The following is a 24,888-nucleotide window of genomic DNA, read 5'->3' as shown; positions in this document are numbered from 1 at the left end:
CAATGTGAGCAAAATGTAAATTGCCATCAAGTTAATGATGAGTTATGCAAATTATGTAGTACTGTGCCCATGGAGCAAACATGTGTAATGATATATGATTTTTATAACTTATGCATTGTTGTAGTTCTGTGAATTTACTTTCTATGAAAAATTATATCCAACAAAAAAGATCTGCTCACTATACATGGATAATAAATTTTCATCTGCATATTCATAAAGGTACCATTGGACAAAGTTCATTTAGGGACTGAGTGCTCACATGACAAAAAACACTATTTTCTATAGAAGTAGTATAATTGTAGCATAAAAAAGCATATCCTTGCTTCCGTAGCACTAAGTTTATGTTTTCGTTAATTTCCTTTTCAAGAGTCAAGACATAGGAAATCGACCTCACCAACAGCTGAACAGATTTGCAATTGACAATATTTGCAGTTTACTTTGAAAACTCATAACTTTTCCATACGAACTTGAATGGCGCCAAAGTTTATATAAAAATATAGCCCGCAATGAGATCAAAAAATTTGCAATTGACAATATTTTCATTTGAAGTCACTTAAACAAACGAATTTAGAGGCCAAACTACCCAACATGGCTTTGTTGAGTTGCTTTTTTCACGTCAACCTCGAAATTATCTTTCCACAAAAAGAAAACCATCCAATTTCACGTTTGTATGCAAAATTTATCCCGTTTTACTGGACAATACGCAAGTTAGGATTTCTCGGCAAAGATTTTTCTTTCACCATGGGTAAAGGCTATTTTACCCAAATGTTGAACCCAGGTGAGCAAAGCTTCTCAATAAAGGATCAAACATAGGGCAAAGCTTTCATGTATTTGGGTAATGCACCAGATAAAAACAAGGTCTGTGGTTGACGAAACTTTATAGTTAACAATTTTTTTATTTGAAGTTGTTTATACATCTGAATTATCATCAAAAGTTTCAGCCAGCAATGGTTAAATGGAAAAAACAAGTAATGCATAGGTGGAGTGGCTAGGAGGCATCACGCGCGAGCAGGGTTAAAAAATCGTCAGTACAAATGGTTTAGAGCCGACAGTGCAAGGGCTTATGGAGTAGTGATTGGTTCCTGGCAATCTTGAGAATTGAGTGGATTACAACATTCACTTGTTACACCCTTCAATTAACTAAGCATGCCAAATGTAACAATAAGAATAATGCACATAGGCAGTGATGGCAAGAGCACAAAAAAGTGACAATGAGCTACCATAATAAAGACCAAATGCCAAAAGCCAAAAAGGAAAAAAGTCAAGGAGATAAACACAAGGAGAAGAATTATTTGCTTATTCTCAGCTGATTGAAGACATGCACAAATCCTTCGAATAAATAATATAACCTTGCACACAACCAAGATCAACGAGAGAGGAGAGCCCAATCCGGAGCACCCAAAATTAACACACACTTGGAATAATATGTCGCAAGAACTCCTACGAGAGCTAGTTGTTAGCTAGCTTTTGGCTCTTTGGACGAGTGACCACCATCACCAGGGATCAGCTTGTCATCCTCCTCGAACTCAACCCAGACCGTGCTGATCGTCGTCTCCATCTTGCGCGCAAACGTCGTCGAACCCCCGCCATCACTAGTCTCTGCCTCTGCCTCTGCCTCCGCCTCCGGCTCTTTCTCCTGGCCATCTTCTTCCGGGATGGGCACGGGCAACACCTCCATGGCGGAGGCCTGCGCCGGCGTGACGACCCTGACGAGAGGGTATTCGAGGCTCTTGCTGGCGTTGCTCCCCTTGCACTTGTGGTAGAACTCCTTGAGGTCCGGCGTCTGGGCGCACGCCTTCTTCAGGATCTCGTGAGCCGAGACCCTCATCGGCTTGCTCAGCCCGGCGAGGCTCCTCGACCGCAGCAGCATCGCGTCGAGGCCCTCTGTGAAGGCGTCGTAGACCTTGAAGCTCTCCCGGAGCACAATGCCGAACGCCGACCGGACGGCGGCGCAGCCGCTGGTGTTGTTGTCCGGCAGCAGCTGGATGGCGAGGTCCAGCAGCCTCTGGCACATGGCGAGCTTGAGCAGCAGCGTCTCGGCTTCGGCGTCGTGGGAGGAGGAGGAGGAGGGCGGAGGTGGTGGAGGCTTGCCGTCGTGGTTAGGCGGCGCCAGCGCCGGCGGCCGCCGCGCTGGCTCCAGGTTGCCGGCCTGGTTGATCACCCACTGCATGCGCTCCTCGAGGTAGGCCGAATAGCCGTGGACGAAGGCGCACGCGCCGGTGGCGGCCGCGGCGCCGGCGCTGACGTACGCGGCGCCGGCTCCGGCGGCGAGCGGGGAGCAGCTGCACCGCGGCGCGTCGACGCGGAGGTCGCGGGACGCCCAGAGGCCGCGGAGGTCCTGCTCGAAGTAGCGGTCGCCGGCGCGGAGGAGGCGGTGGACGAGGAGCAGCGAGCGGAGCGCCGCGGCCGGGGCGCGCGCCGCCTCGAGGCGCACCGTGATGCGCCGCGAGAGGAAAGTGATCGCGCCCGGCGCGTTGGAGACGAGGAAGAGGATCTCGTGGACGTGCCTGTCGTCGTCGCCGCCCCCGCCGCCGCCGGTGCACCGCTCGACGGCCGCCTCGATGTCGGCGAGGAGAGCCCGGTCGGGAACGGCCGCCGCCGAGGAGGCCTTGGTGGATGCTGTACCCGCGTGATCCATGAGTGACCCGATGGCTGCCCAAATCTTGCCCTTGAACACCTTCATGTCTTATATGCCCTCATGTGTGTCACGAGAGGATTAGAGAGAGGGCCGGGGGAGAAGAAGAGAGAGACGGTGCATGAGAGTTATAGCGCACTCCCTCTTGCGCATGCACTCACTTGTAAGTGGGCCTAGAGAGAGAAGGAACCATAGATCATGGCTATTGACCATGGTCACATGAGAGTGTCTTCTTCACAGGAAATTCTTGAGAGCAGCCCCTGCGCATCAAGAAGTCCACTATTAGCCTTATGACTTGTGGAAAAGGGGTAGCAAGAGGAAAGCGAGCTCCCACTACATGGATGAGAGAGGGAGAGAGGTAGAGAGAGAGAGAGAGAGAAAGGGGTAGAGAGAGAGTGCAAGAAATTATATTCGGAGGTCAACTCTTGGGTGGGGGAATCAAATGCCTTTGGAATGAGGTGCCTCACGCATCAAAGGCTTCTTCCATTGGCATTTGGACAGGAGGTTTGACTCAAACAGCAATAGTTTTTTAGGATTAGCATATGGATTCCTTCACATCAACATCAAGCAAGGAGCTTTTTGAGAGGAATGTAGGATTTGGAAACTAATTAAAGGTGAGCCACAGTTTTAAACCACACTGGGGTACCTGTCCCAATAGGAACCTGCTGTCCCCCTCTCGGCTCCTAGCTACATAGGTGAAGGATAATGTTAGATTTGCTTTATACTCAAATATCTATACTTGACAGGAGAATGGAGGGTAGCCGCTTTTGAACTGCTCATGGCGCGCCTAGTTTAAAGATGGCGTCCATGTTGCTGCTCCAATGCACTTTGTAGGACAAAGTGTGTCACCGGATGCGTGGGCAAATCGGATTGCGAAAAGTGTAAGCTCCACAATTTCACCCAAAAGATTATTTCGGTGGAAAGAAAAAAAATTGATGGTGCATGATTCCTAGCCATTTGAAACAACTCAACCCCACATATATTCTAATATTCTCCTTGTGTTATAATGGATGTGATAGCAGTGTGGTTAAAGTAGCTAGGAGAAATGGTAAAAAAAAACTACAATTTATCATTTTATTTGGAACAAAAAGGAAGGAGGAATAATGCAACAGTTATGACATTATTCGATTTATTTAAGGACGCTTACAGTGACTAGATGTCTGGATTCAGGAACTATAGGGACTTCATTTTTTTTTCATGAATCAACTAAATGACTAATTCCAGTGAGCTAGTTGTTAAAAAAAATGAAATCATATATCTGTGTCGAAATTTTGATGCCACTTGCTTCGGTCCACCGACCATACGTTCTTGTTCACAAAAGGATCAATCACATGTGTTGGTATTGACATCATTGAGTTTTTCAATGTGCATGCATGTCCAAATGAGCAATGTCCCAGTTTTTACAAACCTTGTAGTTTCAAAACAGAAACACGACAAACTTTCTGATCCTTTGATTGCGTCCTCTTCTAGTGGTGGGTCATTGTTCACATGGCAAAGCCATCTCCTTGCATGCGCTATTGCACGAAGAACATTCCATTATATTGGAGAGGAGGGCAGAGGAAAGTGAAAAGGCGATACTCGACAAGAGTAAAGGCAAAGGAAGCATTTCAATTTGTTATAATTAATAACTTGCCTATTAGTGGAACACACAGTGAATTTGAAATTTCTGTGCTAGATGTTATTCTTTCTTGGCTCCTGCCTTAGTTTGACAAATTACAAAAAAATAGAGAAGGTAAAAGAAAAATAATGCCAAGGGGGCAAGGCACAAGTTGTGGTGCATGCAACACTAGCTAAGAATCTTCATATATTACAATAGGTGCAATTTGGCGTCTGCTTTGCTACAGCATCAGATTCAAATACATTAACAACGAAAGTAGTTTTTTGATTAATTAATTGTCATTAGATTGAGAAAAATATGTCCCAATAATTGAAGATAAAACGTGTAAAATAGAGATGGATCCAAAGTGTGTAGCAATACACAAATAAAGCATCCACCATACTTTAAAAAGTAAAATGAAGCTATATATATATGGATTCTGTTTTGCCGACATCAATTTTTTGTATTGTTGTTGTGATTCTTTGAATTGTATTTTCTTTGATACAAATGATGAGACGATTCTAAAATAGTGTTGTTTTGACTAAATTGACACTCTCTCTAGCGAAAAAGAGTGTTGTTTTGGGTGAATTTCTAAAATATTTTCTGTAATATATTTGTAATTGACACGAAATTGAAATGCGAAGGTTAGTTCAAATGCACTTTCATAAAGGTATACCTTTAAAATTTTACAATTTCATAATGATTGCAATTGATGCCCACTGATGTCCCTTTGTAGGGACCATGCCAGTGGCAGAGCAGCCTCATATTTGTGGTGCAAGGAAGTAATACATCCAGAACATGCATGTTTAACATTCCATTTGATCAAAATTCATAACGTGGAGCAACTAAAAGCTTATTAATCACTACACCTTTTAGAACATTATTGATTATTACACCTGACTTGTTAGCACAGACAAAATGATTGCAAATTCGAACCTTGTTGTAATGTAACTTGGCTCTGGGGATGCAAACTTGTACCCAATGGGTACTAGTTCATTTTCGTTCCATTTTCCATGCTTTGTAATCTGGATTAGGTCAATTGGACGAATTTCAGGTTCCTAGTTGTGACGAAAAAGAAATCAAAACTTGCATCACTACTTGGCGTTTCTTATTAAAGATGAGGATGGACACAAGAAGCCAAAATAATCACCCTTTCTTTCTTGAAAATGGGAAATATAGGTCATTCATCTGAAATCTAATAAGAAAGACACGCCTATGCTGCAAATACTAAATATAACTAACTGGTAGTCTTGTCTAGCTTCGTGCCTTTTTTTTTAGTATTTCTTGCTCCATTTTAAAACAACTGCACTTACTAAAAATTTCTATATTTTAGAAGGTATAACTTTGAATTCAACTTTAGATTGAAGAAAATAGTTTTATTTATGAAATTTTGCGAAAATTTTGTTTGTCACCAACCCAAAAATGTTCTCATTTTACTTATTTGAATATAATTTCTGACTACATACATTAGCAAATATCAAAACATGATGAATGAATATTTGAGAGAGAAAAGCAGAAGGAATGCCTAATTTTACTACAAATGTTTAAAATAAATACTTGTAGCACTATCTATTTTTAGATAAATAATGATTTATTGATCTTACACAATTACATGACGCTATTTCCGGCTTCTACAAAACTAGGATGTACAGAGTTCCTTTCACTATCGTGAAGTTGCAAAGAGGTGGAGCTGCTGCAAATGCGCGACGACAACTACCCGGCCCAAGTCAGAAGAAGCTACCGTGGCATCCAAGCTGCTACACCACTTGAATCATAATATCTACCGCCGAAAAACCCTAGACCCCCATTGTTGTCGCCAGGATTTAGCACGCCAGCCAGGAGAGAAAAAAATCGGGATAAACATGGACAAAGTCAAAAAGGCGCTGAAACAGACCACAAAGAATCGGGATAAACATGGACAAGTCAAAAAGGCAAGGTTGGCAGAGTGGCAGATAAAGCTTGATAGGCTGCAAACTGGACAGGGACATGAACACATCAGAAAACCAAAAAGCAGAGGAGCCGGGGAAAGCAAGACCGCGATCGGTGCAGATATGCTTGTAAACTACACGGGGAATCCGATCCGATGCAGTCCTCTCCCTCCCTCGCCGATCTGTAGTACGTTATGTTCCATTGACAAGCTGCAGAACCGCCAAAGTCAAACCCCCACTAGACTCTGGTTTACACCGTTCATAAGCTGACTCAAAAAAGTATGCAAAGATATGGTGCTGGAAGGAAAGATGATGAAGCAATTGCTGAAATTGAATCATGGGTTCATATGATCAACAAACAAATCTATACACCCTGACGAGATGGAACAGACCATCAGATGGCAGGTGCAAACTACACTTAGGGCTGGTTTGGCAGCCCAGTTCCCCGCGGGGTTCCCAGCCTTTTTCCCGCGAAGGAAGGCCGTACCGATTGTTTTCGCAGGGCTTCCAACCGACGACTTTGGCAGCTCGCTAGGACAAGGACTTCAGCCCAAGCGAGCCCAATTTCCCTTAGGTAATGTGCCCGACCTACGGAGATCAGGCAGTTCTCCCCATCCGCATCTCCCCGTGCTCTCGTCTCGCACACTCCCGCCGAAAGCCGCCGCTGCCGCCGGTCGCCTCCGCCTCCGCCGCCAGCCGCCTCGCGACTTCCTCCAAGAATCCCAGTCCAGCTGCGCCTCCTCCAACCCTTCTCCGATCCCCATCTCCTCCGAATCGTCCCCTTCTCATCCGCTTCCTTTCTTTGCTAGGGTTTTGCTCCGGCGCTGGGGAGATGGAGTATGGGTAGGTGGCACCGCCCGCTCCTGCAGGAATCCGCCACCACTGCCGACCGCCGTCGTTGCTCCTGGCGTCTCCCTTCTCCCTGATCGCTCCCAGGTCGACCTCTCGCTGCAGGTACGGTCTTGTCACCATGCATCTTCTGCTTCATGTTCTTTATCCATGTTTGCCTTCCTTAGATTCAGTTGACTTGCATCTTTGTGCAATTATATTTATGAGTTTTCCGGCTGTGTCGTGCACATGTATGCATTACATTCAGTCGAGCTGGATTTAGGATATATACTATAATCCATCTGTAAATCGTATATCCATCTCTGTGCAATTATGTTTGGTAATTGAGTGCACCATGAGTCAGTTTTGTTGGCCGTTCTTATACTTGATATTATATTTGAGAAATAAAGTATCTGCAAATTAGGCCCTGTTTGGCATGACTCCAACTCTGGGTGGAGCCAGCTCTGGGTGGAGTTGGAGCTGTCTGGTGAGGGTGTTTGGCTGGGAGGGTGTCCCTAGCTCCAGAAAAGAGGAGTTTGAGGGTAGATTGCCTTTCTTGCCCCTGGTTCGACTTGAACTACTTATCACAAATATAAAATGAAACTACATGCATTGAAGTCCAAAATAATAATAAATTACATGTTCCAAAAATTTAAAATTTCAAAATAAATTCATAGTTCCAAAATAAGGTCGTTACAATAATCATTGCACTAATTCCATGTTAGGGCAATTGATGTAGCCATACTATCACGAAAGGTGTCCATAGTCATAAAGCTTGATTCCGAAGTTGATCCATCGGAGGCATGTTGAGACACATCATACTTGTTGTATCTTTCCGGAATAGTAGGCATGTAGGTAGGATCTCTATCAAAATTAGCAAAGTCCACATCAATGCTAGCATGTTCACGTATTATGAAGTTGTGTAGAACCATAGTAGTAGCAACAATCTTCTTTTGTGTGACCATTGAATAACCGGGCATCTTGTAAAGGATTTGCCATTTCATTTTTAATACTCCAAACGACCGCTCAATAACATTACGAACAGATGAGTGTATACGGTTGAACTTCTCTTTTGGAGTATTTGGTTCCATACCTCGATGCTACTCGGGTAAGTGGTACCTTTCACCCTTGTATGGAGCCAAATACCCCGGACGATTAGGATAGCCCGCATCTACAACATAGTACTTGCCTACACATATGTAAAATAAAATAAGTTTGTGCATACAAATATGAAAAGGAACATAAGGAAAAATATTTACCTTGAGGAGGATGTGGGAAGATATTTACATCTGCTTCCAATGCATGGTACAATACACTAGTGTCATGCAAAGAACCCGGTTGACCCGCAGCCACATAGGTGAAGCGCATATCAAAATCACAAACGGCAAGCACATTTTGAGTTGCAATTCCAGTCTTACCAATATATCTCACTTGTTCTTCCGGTGATAAATACACACGAATATGGGTTCCATCAAGTGCACCAATGCAATCCTTAAAGTGTGGGTATGCTCTCTTGTCATTCCTAATCCTCTTGTGCACATTGCGAAAATTAGGATCTGTTGGTCTCAAGAAATCTTGTGCCATGGCAACCACACAATTTAGAACTTCATGAAATTCAGGCGGGGCGACACGGGCGGCGGCGGGGCACAGCGGCTGGCGGCAGGCTTCGACGGCCGGTGGCAGGCCTTCGCGGCGGGCTTCGGCGGCCGGCGACAGGGCGCTCGGCCGGCGGCGGGCTTCGGGGGCGGGCTCGTCCAGACGCGGCGGGAGGCGAAGCTAGCTGGCCGGGCGGGACGGGGGTAGGAAAACGGCGGTGGGCCTACGGCGGCTGGTGGCGGGGCTCGGCCGGCCGCCGGTGGGGGTGGACGGCCGCCGGCAGGGGCTACGGCGGCGGCGCGGCTAGGGTTGCGCCAGCGCAGTACACGCGGCGCGGGCGGGACTACTCATGCGAGGGAGAAAAACAGAGGCGCGAGGGAGAAGAATGAAACGTTATTTTTGTGTAATCAGTGGCAATGGTGGGTAATTACCCACCAACTCCACGAGGAGGTTCAAAAGAGGGGGTTTTGGAGCAGCAAAAGAGGTGCTCCAAAACTCCACCCCCATTTGTACTACAGCTCCATGGAGTTGGCAGCTCCATGGAGTTTTGGAGTTGGGGTGTTTGGCTATTTTTTTTGTTAGAGTCGCTGGAGTTCTGGAGTGGAGCTATGCCAAACAGGGCCTTAGTATTGTAGAGCACCTGCTTCCAAATCTGGTCAAAATTCTCAGAATAACATTTGCGTATGATAGTTAGAAGTTGTGTTTTATATAAAGAGAAAATCAATTTTGGAACCATCGGTTAATGCTTCGAACCTTATTACATTTTTTACTTTTGTATAGAAAATGGGGAACTATATTCAATGATTTTCTAGTTTCAACACTTTGATTAGCCTTGGGATGATACTTGTTGATGTGGTTGCTCTTTTTTTAGTAGGTATATACACTGCAGTATCTCTTGGTGACTGCTGAGAAACAATAAACCATGTGCTCTATAATATCTCTATGTTCTATTCTTCCTGCATTTCCTTTCCAGTTTTAAGTTGTACCTGTTTTTGCCTTACTAGATAATGGGATCTTGGGACAAGCAAGTTAGGCAGTTCTTAGCTTCTTGTTGGAGGAGAAGGAAGAGTATGATGAGCTATTTTTTGAACTTGTTCCTGCCATAATTCCGTACCTACCAGAAGGGAAAATGCCTGTGCACACATCTTCTCTTCCTTGTGCTAAAAAGGTTAAGGAAATCCTTGAAGGACACCCAAGTTGGTGTAAAGTTGAGTTCCGTATGGAGCCTGAAATATTTAAAGCCACAACGGACTTTCTTAGAAGAGAGAATTTGCTCCGTAACACACAAGGTGTTGCTGTTGAGGAGCATCTTGGGATGTTCATGTTCATGCTCTCACACAATGCAAGCAACCAAAGGCTACAAAAAGCTTTTCAACATAGCGGTGAGACGATCCATCGGAAAATAATAGAAGTTTTCAAAATAATTCTTGCATTGACTCATCGATTTATGAGACTTCCAAGTTTATTCCAAACTCATATCAGAATCACGACAAATCCTCGTTTTATGCCCTTCTTTCAGATGGGCATAATCCTTTCCCCAATCTTTTCTTTCCTTGTGTGCCAAGTCCTTAATTTCTTTCCTTCTGTGTAGAATTGCATTGGTGCAATCGATAGCACTCATATACCAATCACCATCGTAGAAGACAAGGCCCCTCCCTATAGAAATAGGAAAGGAATCCTATCACAGAATGTTATGTTAGCCTACAACTTCGACCTTAACTTCACATTCATGTCATGTGTATGGGAAGGGTCAGTATCAGATGCAGGAGTCCTTAGATCTGTTGTTAGCAAAGGATTTATTTTGCCAGAGGGGAAGTTCTATCTTGTAGATGGTAGGTACGCAAATACATCATCCTTTATTACCCCATATCAAGGAGTTCGATACCATCTCAGTGAGTTTAGAAGGCGTCGTTCATCTCAAAGTGGTTATGCAAACTACAAAGAACTGTTCAACCATCGTCATGCATTGCTTCACAACCATATAGAGAGGGCCATTGGTGTTCTAAAGAAGAGGTTCCCGATTCTGAAAGTAGGCACTTTCCATCCCATAGAAAATCAAATCAAGATTGCAGCTACATCAGTTGCATTTCACAATATAATTAGAGGGAAAAAAGGTCAAGAGGGGTGGTTGGATGACCAATCAGAGTATATCCCAACAGATCAATATGTTGATGTGCCGGAGGGGGACAACAACTATCCAAGTGAGGTGGAGTCAAACGATGGCAGTACTCTAAGAAATCAGATTGCACACCAAATGTGGGCTGCTTATAATAATAATAATTAGTTTTTTTGTTGCTTTGTACTTCATCTTAACATATTTTAGGAAATGCAAGCATCGCAAGAGAAGCTGATAGGACTGCTTGGAACTCTGCTTATGAGAAAGATTTTGTTGAAATATTACATGACTACAAAGATAACCCCAAATATAAAGATCAAAATGGTTAGGTATCAGAGGGCTAGAGGATTATCACCAGGAAGTTCAATGTCGTAGCTCATTTCACAAAGAAGCAGGTGCAGGAGAAGGAGAAGGAGTCAAAGCTAATTACAAGGCACTAAGAGATGCTAAAAGAGACAGTGGTGATGGTTGGAATGAATCTTTGTGATACTAACGGAACCAAAAGTATGGGAGAGCTAATTGCGGTAAGCCATTTGAACTCTATATAAAATATGCTAAGAAGTAGCTAAGTTATTGTTGTTAACTAATTATCCTTTTCTATTACATTCAATAGAATCACCCAAGAGTAGCAAAGTTTCACAAAAAGCCATTTCCCCTCTTTTACCAATTGGAAGGTGAATTTCTCTCACTTGCATATCTTAATTTGTTACTTTTAGCATCAAACAATTTATTGGTTCTTTGAAACTCATCTGATCTTAGTTCCAATCATATCTGTGAACAGGAAGTTGCTACAGAAAATCTAAACTTTACGTCATCTACACCTACTCCTGATCTCCCTCCTCCAGCTCTTGCTCTCCCTCCTCCAGCTCCTGTTGAAAGAAGTAATTCTGAACAAACCTTCGTGATGATCTCAGTCTCTATGGTACAAATCCCTTTGCCTCTAGTTTTGATGTCCAAAAGACCTCGAGGGCACATAATGAAAACAATGAAGCTCAATATACCTCATCAAATCAAGATTCAAGGCAGGGAGAAGGTGAAAAAAAATGTAAGCAAAGTCACATTGGATCTTCTCTTAAGGGATATGTGGAGTACAAAAAGAGCCAAACCAGCAAAACTTTGGAAACTCTTGAAGAAAAGAAACGGCGTGAGGAAAAATTTTCAATTGAGAAGTGTGCTGATCAAGTGGATGCTATGGTTGAATTAACCAATGAGAAGTTATATGCCTTGGATCTTTTTGAATATGAGACACTTAGGAAGACATTCATTACAACTAAGAATCCTAACGTTCGATTATTGTGGCTAAAGCAAAAAATCAGGTATGTCTCTTTGAATATGCTCAGTGTATGGTTCATGAAAAACATCATGCTGACTTGAAATGTAAGTAGGGTTGGTATAAATATGATTGAATAGATGAATTTCTAATGCTTGTGTAACCATGTAAAATTTTGCTTTGTGTGAACATTCTTCTGCTGGCATGGTTAAATTATTTCACTTTTTTTGGTTAATTGCAGAGCCCTTACGGGAAGCACTACATGATCCGAGAATCAGTCGCTAAGATCCCAAAGGTAGCTGCATTGTGCAATCCTTATTGGCCAGTGTAATTCATTGTTAATTTATTCAACCAGCTTCTTTCCTAGGTACTGCTATCGTAGATGCATCTAGTTAATATAGCTGTTCTGATGGACGCTCCCTTCTTTGATCTGCTAGTTCACCAGTTTTTAAGATTTAGAATGCCTGAAATCAAATGTTCAGAACATATGAACTAACAGGAGATGAAATGGGTTCTGGGCTAGTGCTAAAATAAATTAAGATACGGAGATAATCTAGCATGGCAAATCATCATGGAAAGATGCTGAAAGTGGGGGTTCATACCTGATAGGCTAGTGAGCACTTGAAATTCCAATGCTGATGTCTTGTCACACCATATTTTCTAACTTTGCACTGATTTAACAATGGCAGGATAATTTTCAGATCAGGAAATTAGTAGGCTTAGCTGCACAGGAGGTAGCCAGCCTTAGTGCCATGCTGATAGGGCTCTAGCGGTTCAGTTACAAGTATAGTTCATAATGAAGTATAGTTTACTCTGTACCAATGCATTAGTGATGGATTACTATTTCAATGAGAGGTAGCTACTGGTTGTAGGACTCAGGTTGTGTACATCAGTTACAAGTACAGTTTGTTGGTTATTGTACTTATTTCTCCATAGCACCAGTTTCCGTTAATTACTAATTATGTGCTTGTATTATCTGATAAAGCTCGAGGGATCTAACTAGGATTGACATGGTGCTCCCGGAAGGCTATCCTATTTCTACGATGGAATTGCATCTATTAATCTCATAAATACAGAGTGTAATTTGTCCTGCATGCATCTACTTGCATAGCACTTGGTGGAAGGACTATAGATGCAGAGTTTAATTTTCACAGAATTTTAATTATATTTATGTAATGATGAGAAATGATCATGGTTTTAGAATTTTTAAAATGTATGTAAGGATGGATTGCTCCTGTGCAAGAAATGACCATGATTTATCTGATGAAGTTTTGCATACGAACAAAATTTCTATTATTTGTTTCTCGATTTTTTTCTGATTGTTTTGAGCATTTGTTTGCAATTAGGGATTTGTGCCCTTGTCTGCCAAACTTACGCAGGGTATAAATCCCATGACGAGGATATCAAGTGCATCCCAAGCAGGGTTCCTTCCCATGGAAATGACGAGGATATCAAGTGCTGGTAATATACCTCCCCACGCTGGGTTTTGCTCCCCTCCTTGCCAAATTAGCCCTTAAAGGTGGAGTCAACAAAGTTTTTTTAGATATAAGTAAGAAATATGGTAAATCAGTTGGGGAGTTACATGTGCCAAGAAATTTTAAGTATGCGAGTGGCGATGAGAAACTGAAACACACAACCTTTTAACAAATTAACATGAGTACATGATGATGATACATAATGCACAACTGAGATCTAAAGCTATTCCCAAATCCAATACAGGTGCACTGGGAGAAGCTTGAAGAAATACAGGCTACTACAGTTAGTTGCTAGTTACTAACAACAAGATCTAGAATGTCTTTGACATACAGCAAACAGCACATCAAGACCTACAGCTGGTCCTACACTGAAAGCAACAACTGAATGCGCGATCATGGGGCATTCAGCACCATGCCCCCATGCAGGTGTTTTACAGTACAGCGAGTCAAATTCTGGTTCTTCAGGCATGAGCAACGGATATACCCACCAGGATCATGCTCGGGCTCTCTTGCTACTACCGCTGCAGTTCGGGCACTTGTAGTGCTTGATGTGCTCGGCCTTGGCAGGAGTGATCTTGACACACTTGCCATGGAACCATGTCTCGCAGGCATCACAGCATATCCAGAACTCATCCTGACCGTAGTTGTCACCACATGAACCACACAATGTGTTTTCATGGTCTTCCTCTTCCTCATCTTCCTCGCCTCCGCTGTCATCCTCATCCTTTGGAGGTGGCATCTTGGAACCCCTTGAGTTGGGTTCTGGCTGGCGCGGTGGCTGTATATGTGTTTATAATGCCAAAAGGAATAAGAGGAATGAAGTTAGGAACTTATTTGAGGCTAAAACAGTTAAAGTAGAATGAAAGGAATCATACTTTTGTGCCAGATTTATTGTTCTTGCTGCTGCTTTTTGGAGTTTTTTCTTTGGTCTGCTTCTTGGCAGTTCCTGTGACAACCTCATATATGGTAGGGAGGTTATTAATCATGACAAAGAGCCGCTTCCTGCAAAAAAAAAATCACAAAAGGTGATTATATATTATATGACAATGAATTTCAGAAAATCCATCTAATTTCTTTAGAGCATAGAATAGTAGAGCACCTAAAATGCTCTTACAGGCCCCTAATTGTAAGGGAAACATTCCAGAAGAAGTACAAAAGAATATTTTCCATGTTACAGTTTGCATAATGAAGTCTGATGTATACATCAAATTCCTTTAGGTTATAATAAAAAGTTTTCCATGTTATGATTTGCATACTAAAAAGCATCACATATCACCAAACTTGAATAGGAAAAGATCAGGGCTGCATAGACCCAAAGTATCAAACTCTAATTACAAACAGTTGGAGAAAGACTACGGGCTTGTTTGGATGCGGTCCTGAGCGCAGCAATCCAGACCGCAGAACACAAAACCAAGCGCCTGGATGTGCTGCTTGTGCCAGGCAGCTTTCCCAGGATCAGAAGCAAACGAGCCCTATATAACTGAACTCAGAGTTTCTCCATCTTGGTACCAGTGAGAAATTAATGCAGCATAAGTTTATTACTTAAAAACAAACTGGTAATTTTGACTATAGATGCACCCCCGATTTTTCTAATATGGGAAAAGAATGTGCTGTTTCAGTGGTAAGAGAGATTCCCACTGTATGGAAATAAAGGGATCACACCTCCGCTTTAGAGGGAAAAGGAAATGTCAAAGAAAAATGAGCATAAGAGAATTGAGGCAACATTCATAGACAATTCAAAAACATCAAGTTAGTCCTATCAAAATGTTAACATGACATTATTATTAAGCTTGAATTTGAAAATATAATGGACACAAAAAGATTATGTAGAATTGAATATCTTAAGGCCGAAATAAGACAATTAGAATTTAAATCTCAAATGGTGCAACTACATTTTTCAACCATAAATTTATTATTATAGTGATAAGCAAGATAAACAAATTTGATTGTTTGGTTAGTCATTCAAACAGTAATCAAATTTCATCTTTGAGTTTGACCTAAAATTGTAAAATTGAATTTTTTGTGATTAAATGTACAACAAAAATCAATATACCTAACACTTTCCAGTTAGAATAGCAATTCACAACATGCCAACACCTCAGGTTATTAGTAGCAGTTTTTCTTTGCAACATCTTTACCGCTCCACAATAATCACGATTAAGAATATTATAACTAATGGATGCCAATACAAACTATGCTGAAACAAAGAGAGTTGGGTTGCAGGTTACTTGACAAGAAAATGTTAAAAGATTCACTCAGAGAACCTCTTAGTTATATGGGTCAGTTAACTTCAGAGACATGGTACAGACAAGAATCATGACTCCAGAAATTTAAGCAAAAGAAGAAAAACTACAGCCCACAGCTTAAAATTGATACTAACAAATTCTGTGAACAGCATGCCACATTGTCATAACCGATTCCCATTATCTTGTGATTATAAAGGCAAAATAGTTCTGCACTAAGGCTACAAGGAAAGCTCAAGCTCCTAGAAAGTTTGCATGCCTGAGTAGGACAGGGTAAGCCCCAATCTATCATGCCAGAGTAGGGAAACTAAATTGATGAAAAAGAGAATGAAGACCAAGCATACACTGCAACCATGTGGATCCTTATCTAAAGCAGCTCAACAGAAGAGGTGATTCGTGAGTATATGCATAAAACAAACACTCAAACAAATCACACATCATGTGCAAATAATATAATGAGTAGAAGCAATTCAGTGCGGAGTGTTAATCTGTTTATAGTTTTCTCATCAGTCTAGTTAAACTGAGTTGCTCTGTTGGCCACTTGCTAGCTGTCTTCCTGGTTCTTTTACTCTGCTCTTCTGTACCCTCGGTCCTGGATTCTTTATCCGAACAGAACATGGATTGCATTATGTTTCAGTAAAGGAATTAGGGCTTTCGACATTTCCGATGAAAATGAGAATGATCATCAAAATGGAATTAGGGGTTTCAACATTTTGGGGGGAAACTGAGGACCATGAAATGATACAACAAATAATATGTCAGAGATCATAACATGATAGCCCCAGTGTAGTGGTGTGACCAAGAAAAACACACTGCATAGAATGATTAGACAACTTGGTTTGCTCATGATGAGAAATAAGGAAACAGCAGATATGATAGAACAAAATCAAGGATCATAGCACGGTACCCTTTGCTCAAGGAGGTAACCAGGAAGAGCACTCCATAGACTTAAAATACAGCTTGATTGCTCATGAGGAGGAAAAAGGAAATAACAGGTAAGGACGTACCATCGTCTGCCTGAACACAAGATGCTTTAGTTCTAGTAGAGCATAAAAAAAACAATGGTGCATCCGTGCCAAGGATAAAGAGCCAGATGAATCAACAATACCTGACTGTGAGCAAGTAGAAGAAAGTTCGAGATGGTCCAGGTATGTCCATAGTCTTGACTTGAAGAAGATAGATCAGAAATCGAAGATCAGATGTTTAACAAATGACATGACACGAGCTTGAGTTTAGTGTTCTCATGAAGCCAAAGAATCACTGATAAAGGAGGTTGCAGAAGATAGGGCCTCATGATCCATCTAACAATTCTAGCACTCATGGCATAGATCCTCATGTTGGCCATGTTTATGAAAACAGCCACATGGAAAAAACTTGAAGCAGGGATCCTTTATCATGATCAAACCTACAGTACTAGCCACACAGGACAACTTTTTGTGGTCCAAGTCCTGACTGTAACCATTGGGCAGGTGCAAAAGAACATCAGCTAGGTGGATAAGCAGCCACAAGTGTTGGAGATGGAGTACCAATGACAACTAAGAAATAGCACAAAGACATGTCCAATCAGCAATATCTTGCAAATGGCATCCTCCAGGCTCCATCTAAGGAGCTCTATCGTTAGTGAGTACTCCCTCCGTTTTCAAAATGTAGGTCATTTTGACTTTTCTAGGTACATAGATTTTGCTATGTACCTAGACATAACCTTATATTTAGGTGCATAGCTAAACCTATGTATCTAGAAAAGCTAAAACAACCTACATTTTGGAACGGAGGGAGTGATTCTGTAAGAGGCAGTTTGAATAGTACGAATAAATGATTGTGTATGAGGTGGTTTGAACTCTGACCAAAGACATCATGTAAACAATGCTGCAAACTTCTTAATGGAAGACTGTGCATCATTCTTGCTTGTTTGGCATGGAGATTGGGCCATTGATCCATTTGACACCGAATGGAACCACATGGCATGAAGAATTCTTCAAAAGGATTATCTGGTGAAGAAGGAATAAACCTTAACAATGAAAATGGGCAAGACAAACTACTTGGAAGATATCATTCCTTCGAAGGTTCCGCTTATTCTCAGCCGAAATGTAAATCAGATAATACCAACAAAAAGGCAATGGCCATCTCAGCATCAATGATCTGACAAACAATAGTACGTGTTTTGACTTAATAAAAAAACTCTCCCTCGACTTTGCCAAACAAGTCTCAAGCTTTTTAATGGTACTATCAATAAGCCTCCAAAGCAGTATTTCCATCGAGAATCATAAGAACGGTAGAAGACCATTCTATTATTTACCTGTTAGCTTCACGTCAAAATTCTAGAGACAAGGAGAAGAAACCATGACGGAATAGAGGACATTAGAGAGCAGATTACACCACAAACCAGCAATCTTGATTGATAGAATCACCAAGAAGCACTACCAATAGACCAAAAACCCACCAGATACAAAGTAAAAGATAAACCAAGCAGGAGCAACTAAAAGCAACGGCAGCAATCTTGGTTGGAGAAGGCAGCAAGATGCATGTGGAGATTATAAACTAGTGAAGTTAGCACCAATGATGATTCTGACGATCTGGAATTCAAGATCCAATATCTCAAAGAGAGAAGAATGGAGGAGTATTTGTCTTAGCAGAATGTGCTCCTCAATGAGACATTTGTAGGACTCTGATGACCAAAGTAATTTTAGATTTTCAACACAATCAATGCAAACAATGATAAGTAATAACTGCATAATAGCAATTATAAGAATAAAACCTCACTACTCTACAGCACACAAGCATAGTACAGTCAGATAACAAGATTGGGTACACCAACATAAGAGAGATACAACCAGATCAATAATAAGTACAATACCTTCCCGTCAAAAAAATAATAAGTACAATACCTGGATTCTTTGTCAAACCCAAATCTTGCTCCAAAGTAAAAGGCCACAGCCAGTAGCCAAGCATCACTATGCACCGCAACAAGTGACAGCCAATCTTTCTCATCCATCCCATCGCGTGCAAAATTAATTCCTAGAGCCGGCTCTGGAAGTTCAGGAGGAACCTCCTCTGCAGGCAAGTTCACTTCCCATGTTTCGTTGGGGAGGCCATACAAGCACAGATTCTCTTTCTCTGCAATCAAAATGTTATGTCTTAAGCTTCTGAGTGTTTGTCGAGATTCTTTCTTTTATGCTATTTGAACCCGAAAGAAACCAGAACCAAGAATGTTTCAAAAGACTGAATGCACACTGAAAAATGAAACTAGAGGGCAGGAAAAAGAAAGAAACAGAAAAACAGGAAAATAAAAGTACGAGTCTACAACTCAGGTTGTATCAGTCAGTCAAGGATTAGTAGATGCCATTATGCCAATCAGCCAATGCCCATTATGTATCCCTATAAACGATTGCCAAAAAAGCACATTGTAATAAGAAACTAATGGGTTAAGATAGTAAAAGGTGATTGGTTCAGAAATTCAAATAATACAATAAGAGGAAGATTCCACTTCGATGCCACTTGGACCACGATAAAGAAGTAACCCTGTGTCAGTGCTAGTCTTCGTATGCTCCAGTGACTTCCCTAGTACGTAGTATTATTCTTTTTGCGTTGTCACTGAAAGCGACCCTGACTTCTGAAAGGCCCAAACTACCCCTCATGAGGTGGGCAACGTGCTCACCTGCCACTACTTTTACTCTCCAGGTCTCCCGAGCCCAAAATGAACAGTACGGGTAAACGTCATCCAATTAGGAAAGTAGCTCAAAAATAAAAAAGGAGCTCCCTCCTATACCTCATTCGTCCAACATCCTTTTGTTAGCAGGAAACTGGGTGTTTGGTTACCACCCCTAAAGTTTAGTCCCATCACATCGAATGTTTAGATACTAATTAGGAGTATTAAACATAGACTATTTACAAAACCCATTGCATAGATGGAGGCTAAACGGCGAGAAATCTATTAAGCCTAATTATTCGTCTCACCGTTTAGCCTCCATCTGTGCAATTAGTTTTATAATTAACTTATATTTAATTCTCCTAATTAACATCCGAATATTCGATGTGACACGGACTAAACTTTTAGCTCAAGGAACTAAACACCCCCTAATCTGCTAGTAGATCGAAAGCAAGAAGCACCAAACCAACAGAGAATAATCCCATCAAACTTTTCCGCAAGAGGTAAAAGGCACAGAAGCTTTTTCCTTCAAGGCCAAATTCCCCAAACCAGCAAAGAGGGAAAATCCAGTAAAATCCAGGGATAGATCGAAGCGAGAAGCAACAATCCCCAAACTATAGGACCAAAATCCACACAAAAAAATTACTCCTCTCGGTAACTAACACAGAAATCACACAAGACCTCCCAGTCAACCTCCTCCAAGGCCCAATCATTCCGGCACGAAACAGCACGAACGCCACCGAATCACACGAATTCGGTGCCCAAGTACGGCGAATCGGAGGAGCGAGCGCGGGCGCGAGAGTTCACCTGGGTCGCACTGCTGGTAGAACTTCTCCACGTCTGCAAAAACCCAAGCAAAGGGAACCAAATCAGCCACCCGGGAAACCACTGATCGAAGGTTCCGGAGCCTCATGAACCCCCGAAACCATTCAGAAACCACCTCCGCAAGGGGGGGAAATGGAAGGAGCAGCCGCGGCACGTACCGGTGGTGAGCGCCTTGATCATGCCGGCCCGGCGCGCCCGGAAGTCCCGGAACACGTCCTCCGGCGAGCGGGGCGTGCCGCCGCCGTCCATGTCCCGGTGCGGGCGCCTGAGCTCGGGCCGGGGGGTGAGCTAGGGTTAGGGTTTTGGGGGGGGCGCCGAGGCGAGGGGGATGGGAGCTGAAGCGGGGGGAGCTTGAGGCCAGCGAGAGAGCGACCGGGATTTTTAGACGAGGCCAGACGGAGGGGACGGGTGGGGACCAGGGCGCGGATTTTGAATCACGCCGAGGGGGTGGATGAAACGTTGGCGAGGGGTGCTTTTGCCTGGAGGAATTGCATCTCAGCTCCCAATGGTACCGTAATTTTCCAGATGAACCCCTGATGCGGAAACAGTCAGCCGGCCAGGGCGCGGTCAAACTGTGAAAGCATCGCCACTGTCATGCGGACCCACTCGTCAGCTATTGTTCGATATGTCAGCTGCTAGGCTCACAACTTATGGAAGATTAAAATCTTTTCTCATCGATAAATAACCTTATCTTTTCTGGCAGGACGAACAGAAGTGGAGGACAGTGCTTTAAACTGAGGGGCATATAAATGCCAGCGAAGTTTGAATCTAATCTTTTGAATGCTTGTGATTTGGTTGCAGGTACAACAGTACAATGAACTAATGAAGCACACAGCCTTCTTCAATGGCAACAGATGAACAGTTGAGGCTGATGCCAGAAGCTGGTGCTCCATTCCTTCACAGGCAGCAATTAGCCCAAAAATAGAATCCTACATGCATCTTTTTTTTTAAAGAATCCTGCATGCATCTTGAGTGGCCACTTGCCATAATAATGGTTTCATTTGCAGCCTGTTGTCAACAAAAGCACGAATGCTGAAGATATACAGAACTGGCAGTTTGACAGCTACAGTGTTACAATCCTGTAGGGTGCCATAGAGGCCAGATATGCAGCTCTTGATTGCCGTCTTTGGAGCATCGTCAGATCCTATGCAAGGTGATGAGTACCAGCACCAGAATGGGCCTTTCTTCAAGTAACAGGAGCCACAAATGGAAAGAGCGGTGTTCCTGCGCCGCTGCCTCCTGTTCATTCAGAGGGATGATTTGTTACATCATTTACTAAACTGTGCGGTCTCAGGACATCTCCTCCGAAACAATTGCAGACTTACCTCAAAAGAACATTCCGAAAGGAGGGAGGATGTGCACGGAGGACCATACAATTGCCATACAGAGAGGGGTCATCTGTCTTCAGAATTCAGATTGCTTTTTGATTGTGCCATCAGGTACATGGATAAGATCCTTGTAACCTTGTTAACTCTACTGATATGCGAAAGTAGTGCAGCAGTTACCTCAAATGAATTTACTTGCAATTTGTACATAACAGCTGTTAGAATGCCAACAAAGAAGAAGCATCGTTGCATCAAGTCATCAGCAGTAAGCTACTACCGAACTACATCAAGCAGAGTAAGACAAAGGCCCTACCATGATAGCAAGATCTCTACTTATTTATTTCGGATGGAACTTCCTTTGAGGATAAGTTTCAGCAAAAGCCTTCAGCAGAGCCTCTTTGGCAATTTTGTACATCACTGAAGATGTTGTGCCTTCCTCAGCAAATCTGATAGCATCACGGTGCAGATCATTACACCGCCAGGCCAGAGGTCCTTTTGAGCTTTCGGGGACTGCAAATAACATGTCATTCTTGGCGTTTCTTGTCCATCGCTTTCAGTATATATTTATCAGGAAGCACTTGCACACCAATAACAATTAAAACCCTTAAGGCATGCCGACAAAGAATGCCAGCAAATTCAAATTTGTGGCAACTGCAAGTTATGCTGTTCCCCGGCTTATTGTAGACAACAGTGTATCTACTATTGGCAACACAAGATTTAGTTACCTCAAATTTGCTAATGTGCCCAGTTTCAACTTTCGGCACTAAAAAGTCTGAAGATGCAACAAGCTCCCATCCTGAAACAAGTCAAATATCAATTTGGTGTACAGCTCAGATGCTTGTTTCTCCATTGGATATGTAGTCTTCATTACCATCTTGAAACAGAAGCTTGAAAAGTCTTTCTGGAGTTCATTCTGATAATGTAGTGACATCGCCTTATCAAACTGCAATACCAGATCTGGTAGGCAAGTCGCAATGAAATTCCTCCGTAACAACTTCAACATTGTCTCCCGCTTCGGTGCATTGAGCGATGCTAGACGAGTACAATGCCATTGCAGTCCAGTGGGCACTTAAGATCACTAGAGCATCCAGAACTTGGTACATGAAAGGTTGCTAATTGCTCCATTATCTCTTTCTTTTTCAGGGCACTGAGGTTGTACCGAGAACAGTAGATAGCCTTCACTTATAGCCGTTTGTGCTAGAAATAGTGGTAACAATTCGATGCCTGCAGACTCCTCATCGCTTCGTGAATATCGTGAATATTCTCAGATAGCATACGATGTCATAGTTTCCTTTTTTGCTGTACAAATAGCTTCGCATATGGTAGTTTGCTACACTGTTCGACTCAAGTACTGATTTCATGAAACATCGGGAACAGAAATGTACCCTTTTTGTCGCCGTTTGCTTTTGATGCGTGCTGAACGGGTAGTTTGCTACTATTTTGAGTTTTTTTTGTTGCGAAAGGCTATTTTGAGTTAATAACTCATGCTGTCTGTGCTACTTTAACTCATGCTGTGAATGGTGTGCTTGAACTTTGCCTGTTTGGAGGGCCGTTTTAAGGCCGGTGTGAGTTACGTGCGTGGAATTTTCTTGGACTGACCGACTGAGCACAAAATTGTTACTAGGATGGTAGATAAAAAAATACAATTGAAAATAAAATAAAAACTCTCTGGTGACATTTTCCCTCTGGCTCCGCCGCCTCTTAAAACTTCCTGACTGCCGGCGAGGCCACATCTTCCCCCCGCACTGCCAATTTAGCTACTCCCTCCATTTTAAATTATAGATTGTTTAGATCCCTTCGTTTCAAATTAAAGGTTGTTTTGACTTTTCTAGATCCTATAATTTGGATCAAAGGGAGTACAGTTTAAGCTCTTATGCCATTGTTTTGAGCTCCAATTCCATGCTCTTCTATCCATATCCCTATAGAACGAAATCCGCTCCATTGATTCTCAAACACGCGCTTCCACATCTTTCTAAATTTGGGCTTTTTGATGGAGATTTAGCGTGATCCGAACCGTCGGTTCTTTTGCCTTGCCCATTGTTATCATCAATCTATTTTGAAACTGAACTGCCTTGCAAGTTGGCGCACGCACACGTGTTGCATAGCATCTGGATTATCCTATTCTCAAACAATGCTTCCGAGCTTGCTTTGCCGGTTGGTTTGCTGCAGAGCCTTATCCCTGCGTACCAAAGCGCGCTACAGTAACTGAATCCATAGGAATGGGAATCCTACGTTTTTTTCCTACATTCCAAAGGAGGCCTTACCGCTTGGCTCATTGTGCCTTTCGCCGACCGCTCCTTTCCCAGTACTATCCTGCAAACAGCGCGAACCTGATGGATCGAAAGAGGCATGGAGCTTCAGATCGGTAACGCGACGTTGACGAGGGATGAACTGATGGGGTGGCCATCATCAAGGAGATAGTGCACCGACGCGAGCCAGTCAACTAGAGCACCACTGCCCATGGTTCTGTCTAGGCACAATTTGATGAGAGGTGTGGAAGAACATTCATGGTTGGGCTCGTTGATGATACGCCACTGGAATGTTCAGAACTGTAGTTTGACTGATCCCGTTGCCCTCGACTCCTCCTTTAGCCCTTGGCAATCTTCTCCTCCCTTGCAAACTCAATCGATCATGGATTCATCAGGTGATGAGAACAAGCGCGGGAAGCAAGTTAGAATTTCCTTGTCAGAGTCTCACTCCCAAAATGTGCAGCATCAGGCATATCACAAGACACAACCTTCCAAACACACTCTCATGGCTTGATGCATCTCACCTCAACAGACGCAAGCGGCGATCAAAGATCCGTAATAAGCAGAGTCTGACAATTTCCAGTCCCAATCCACCAAACTGAATCTGGATGCACTCTTTACCTCTGCTCATCCTGGAGAAGGGAGAGGATTGGCAGGCGGCTGACAAAGAGGACTACGGGGAGGGGCAAGGTGAGGGGAATCCGTGACCGGGATATCCGATGCAGCACCGGCTGTGAGTCTCCGCCTCTCCGGCAGGTCCACATCACCGGCGCCGGATGGGAAAGGGCAGCCATAGCAATGGGAGAGCGAGCGAGGGAGGTTCAGCCGAAACGAAATGAGGGGCTATTTTGAAAACTATTGCATCGCAGAGAATAACCGCGATTCAAAAATAGGAGGTTAAATGTAAATATTTGGATCGCGGAGAATAGTTGCAATCAAAATTAGGGTGTTATATGAAAATATTTAGATCACGGAGAATAATCACGATCCGAAATAGGGGTTATATGCAAATAATTGGTTCGCGGAGAGGAGTCGCGATCCAAAAGAGGGTCTGGTTTGCAAAATAGTTTTTGACAGCGGTCCTATCTCACCGGCGTTCCTCCTCCCCTCCGGCCGCCGCCCGACGAGACGACGGTAAGCGCGGAGACTTCCACC

The 24,888-nt window shown here is 43.0% G+C and overlaps 2 protein-coding genes and 1 pseudogene across 2 annotated transcripts; 1 reads left to right on the top strand and 2 right to left on the bottom strand.

Annotated features, from left to right (window-relative positions):
- Positions 1-1,270: 1,270 nt before the first annotated feature.
- Positions 1,271-2,953, bottom strand: LOC101772241 (putative clathrin assembly protein At1g33340). The gene has a single exon (XM_004978928.2). The coding sequence runs from the start codon at positions 2,681-2,683 to the stop codon at positions 1,457-1,459; it is 1,227 nt and encodes a 408-aa protein (XP_004978985.1). The 5' UTR covers positions 2,684-2,953; the 3' UTR covers positions 1,271-1,456.
- Positions 2,954-9,591: 6,638 nt separating this feature from the next.
- Positions 9,592-11,029, top strand: LOC101770808 (annotated as a pseudogene).
- Positions 11,030-13,586: 2,557 nt separating this feature from the next.
- On the bottom strand, positions 13,587-20,527 carry LOC101771831 (PHD finger protein ALFIN-LIKE 8). The gene is made up of 5 exons (XM_004978927.4): positions 20,318-20,527; positions 20,142-20,174; positions 18,574-18,802; positions 14,321-14,447; positions 13,587-14,223 (listed from the first exon to the last, which is right to left on the bottom strand). The coding sequence occupies exons 1-5, from the start codon at positions 20,406-20,408 to the stop codon at positions 13,939-13,941; spliced, it is 765 nt and encodes a 254-aa protein (XP_004978984.1). The 5' UTR covers positions 20,409-20,527; the 3' UTR covers positions 13,587-13,938.
- Positions 20,528-24,888: the final 4,361 nt, after the last annotated feature.

Source organism: Setaria italica, chromosome VIII (genome assembly GCF_000263155.2).
Source record: "Setaria italica strain Yugu1 chromosome VIII, Setaria_italica_v2.0, whole genome shotgun sequence".
NCBI lineage: Eukaryota > Viridiplantae > Streptophyta > Magnoliopsida > Poales > Poaceae > Setaria > Setaria italica.
This window is presented reverse-complemented; position numbering and strand designations above follow the sequence as displayed.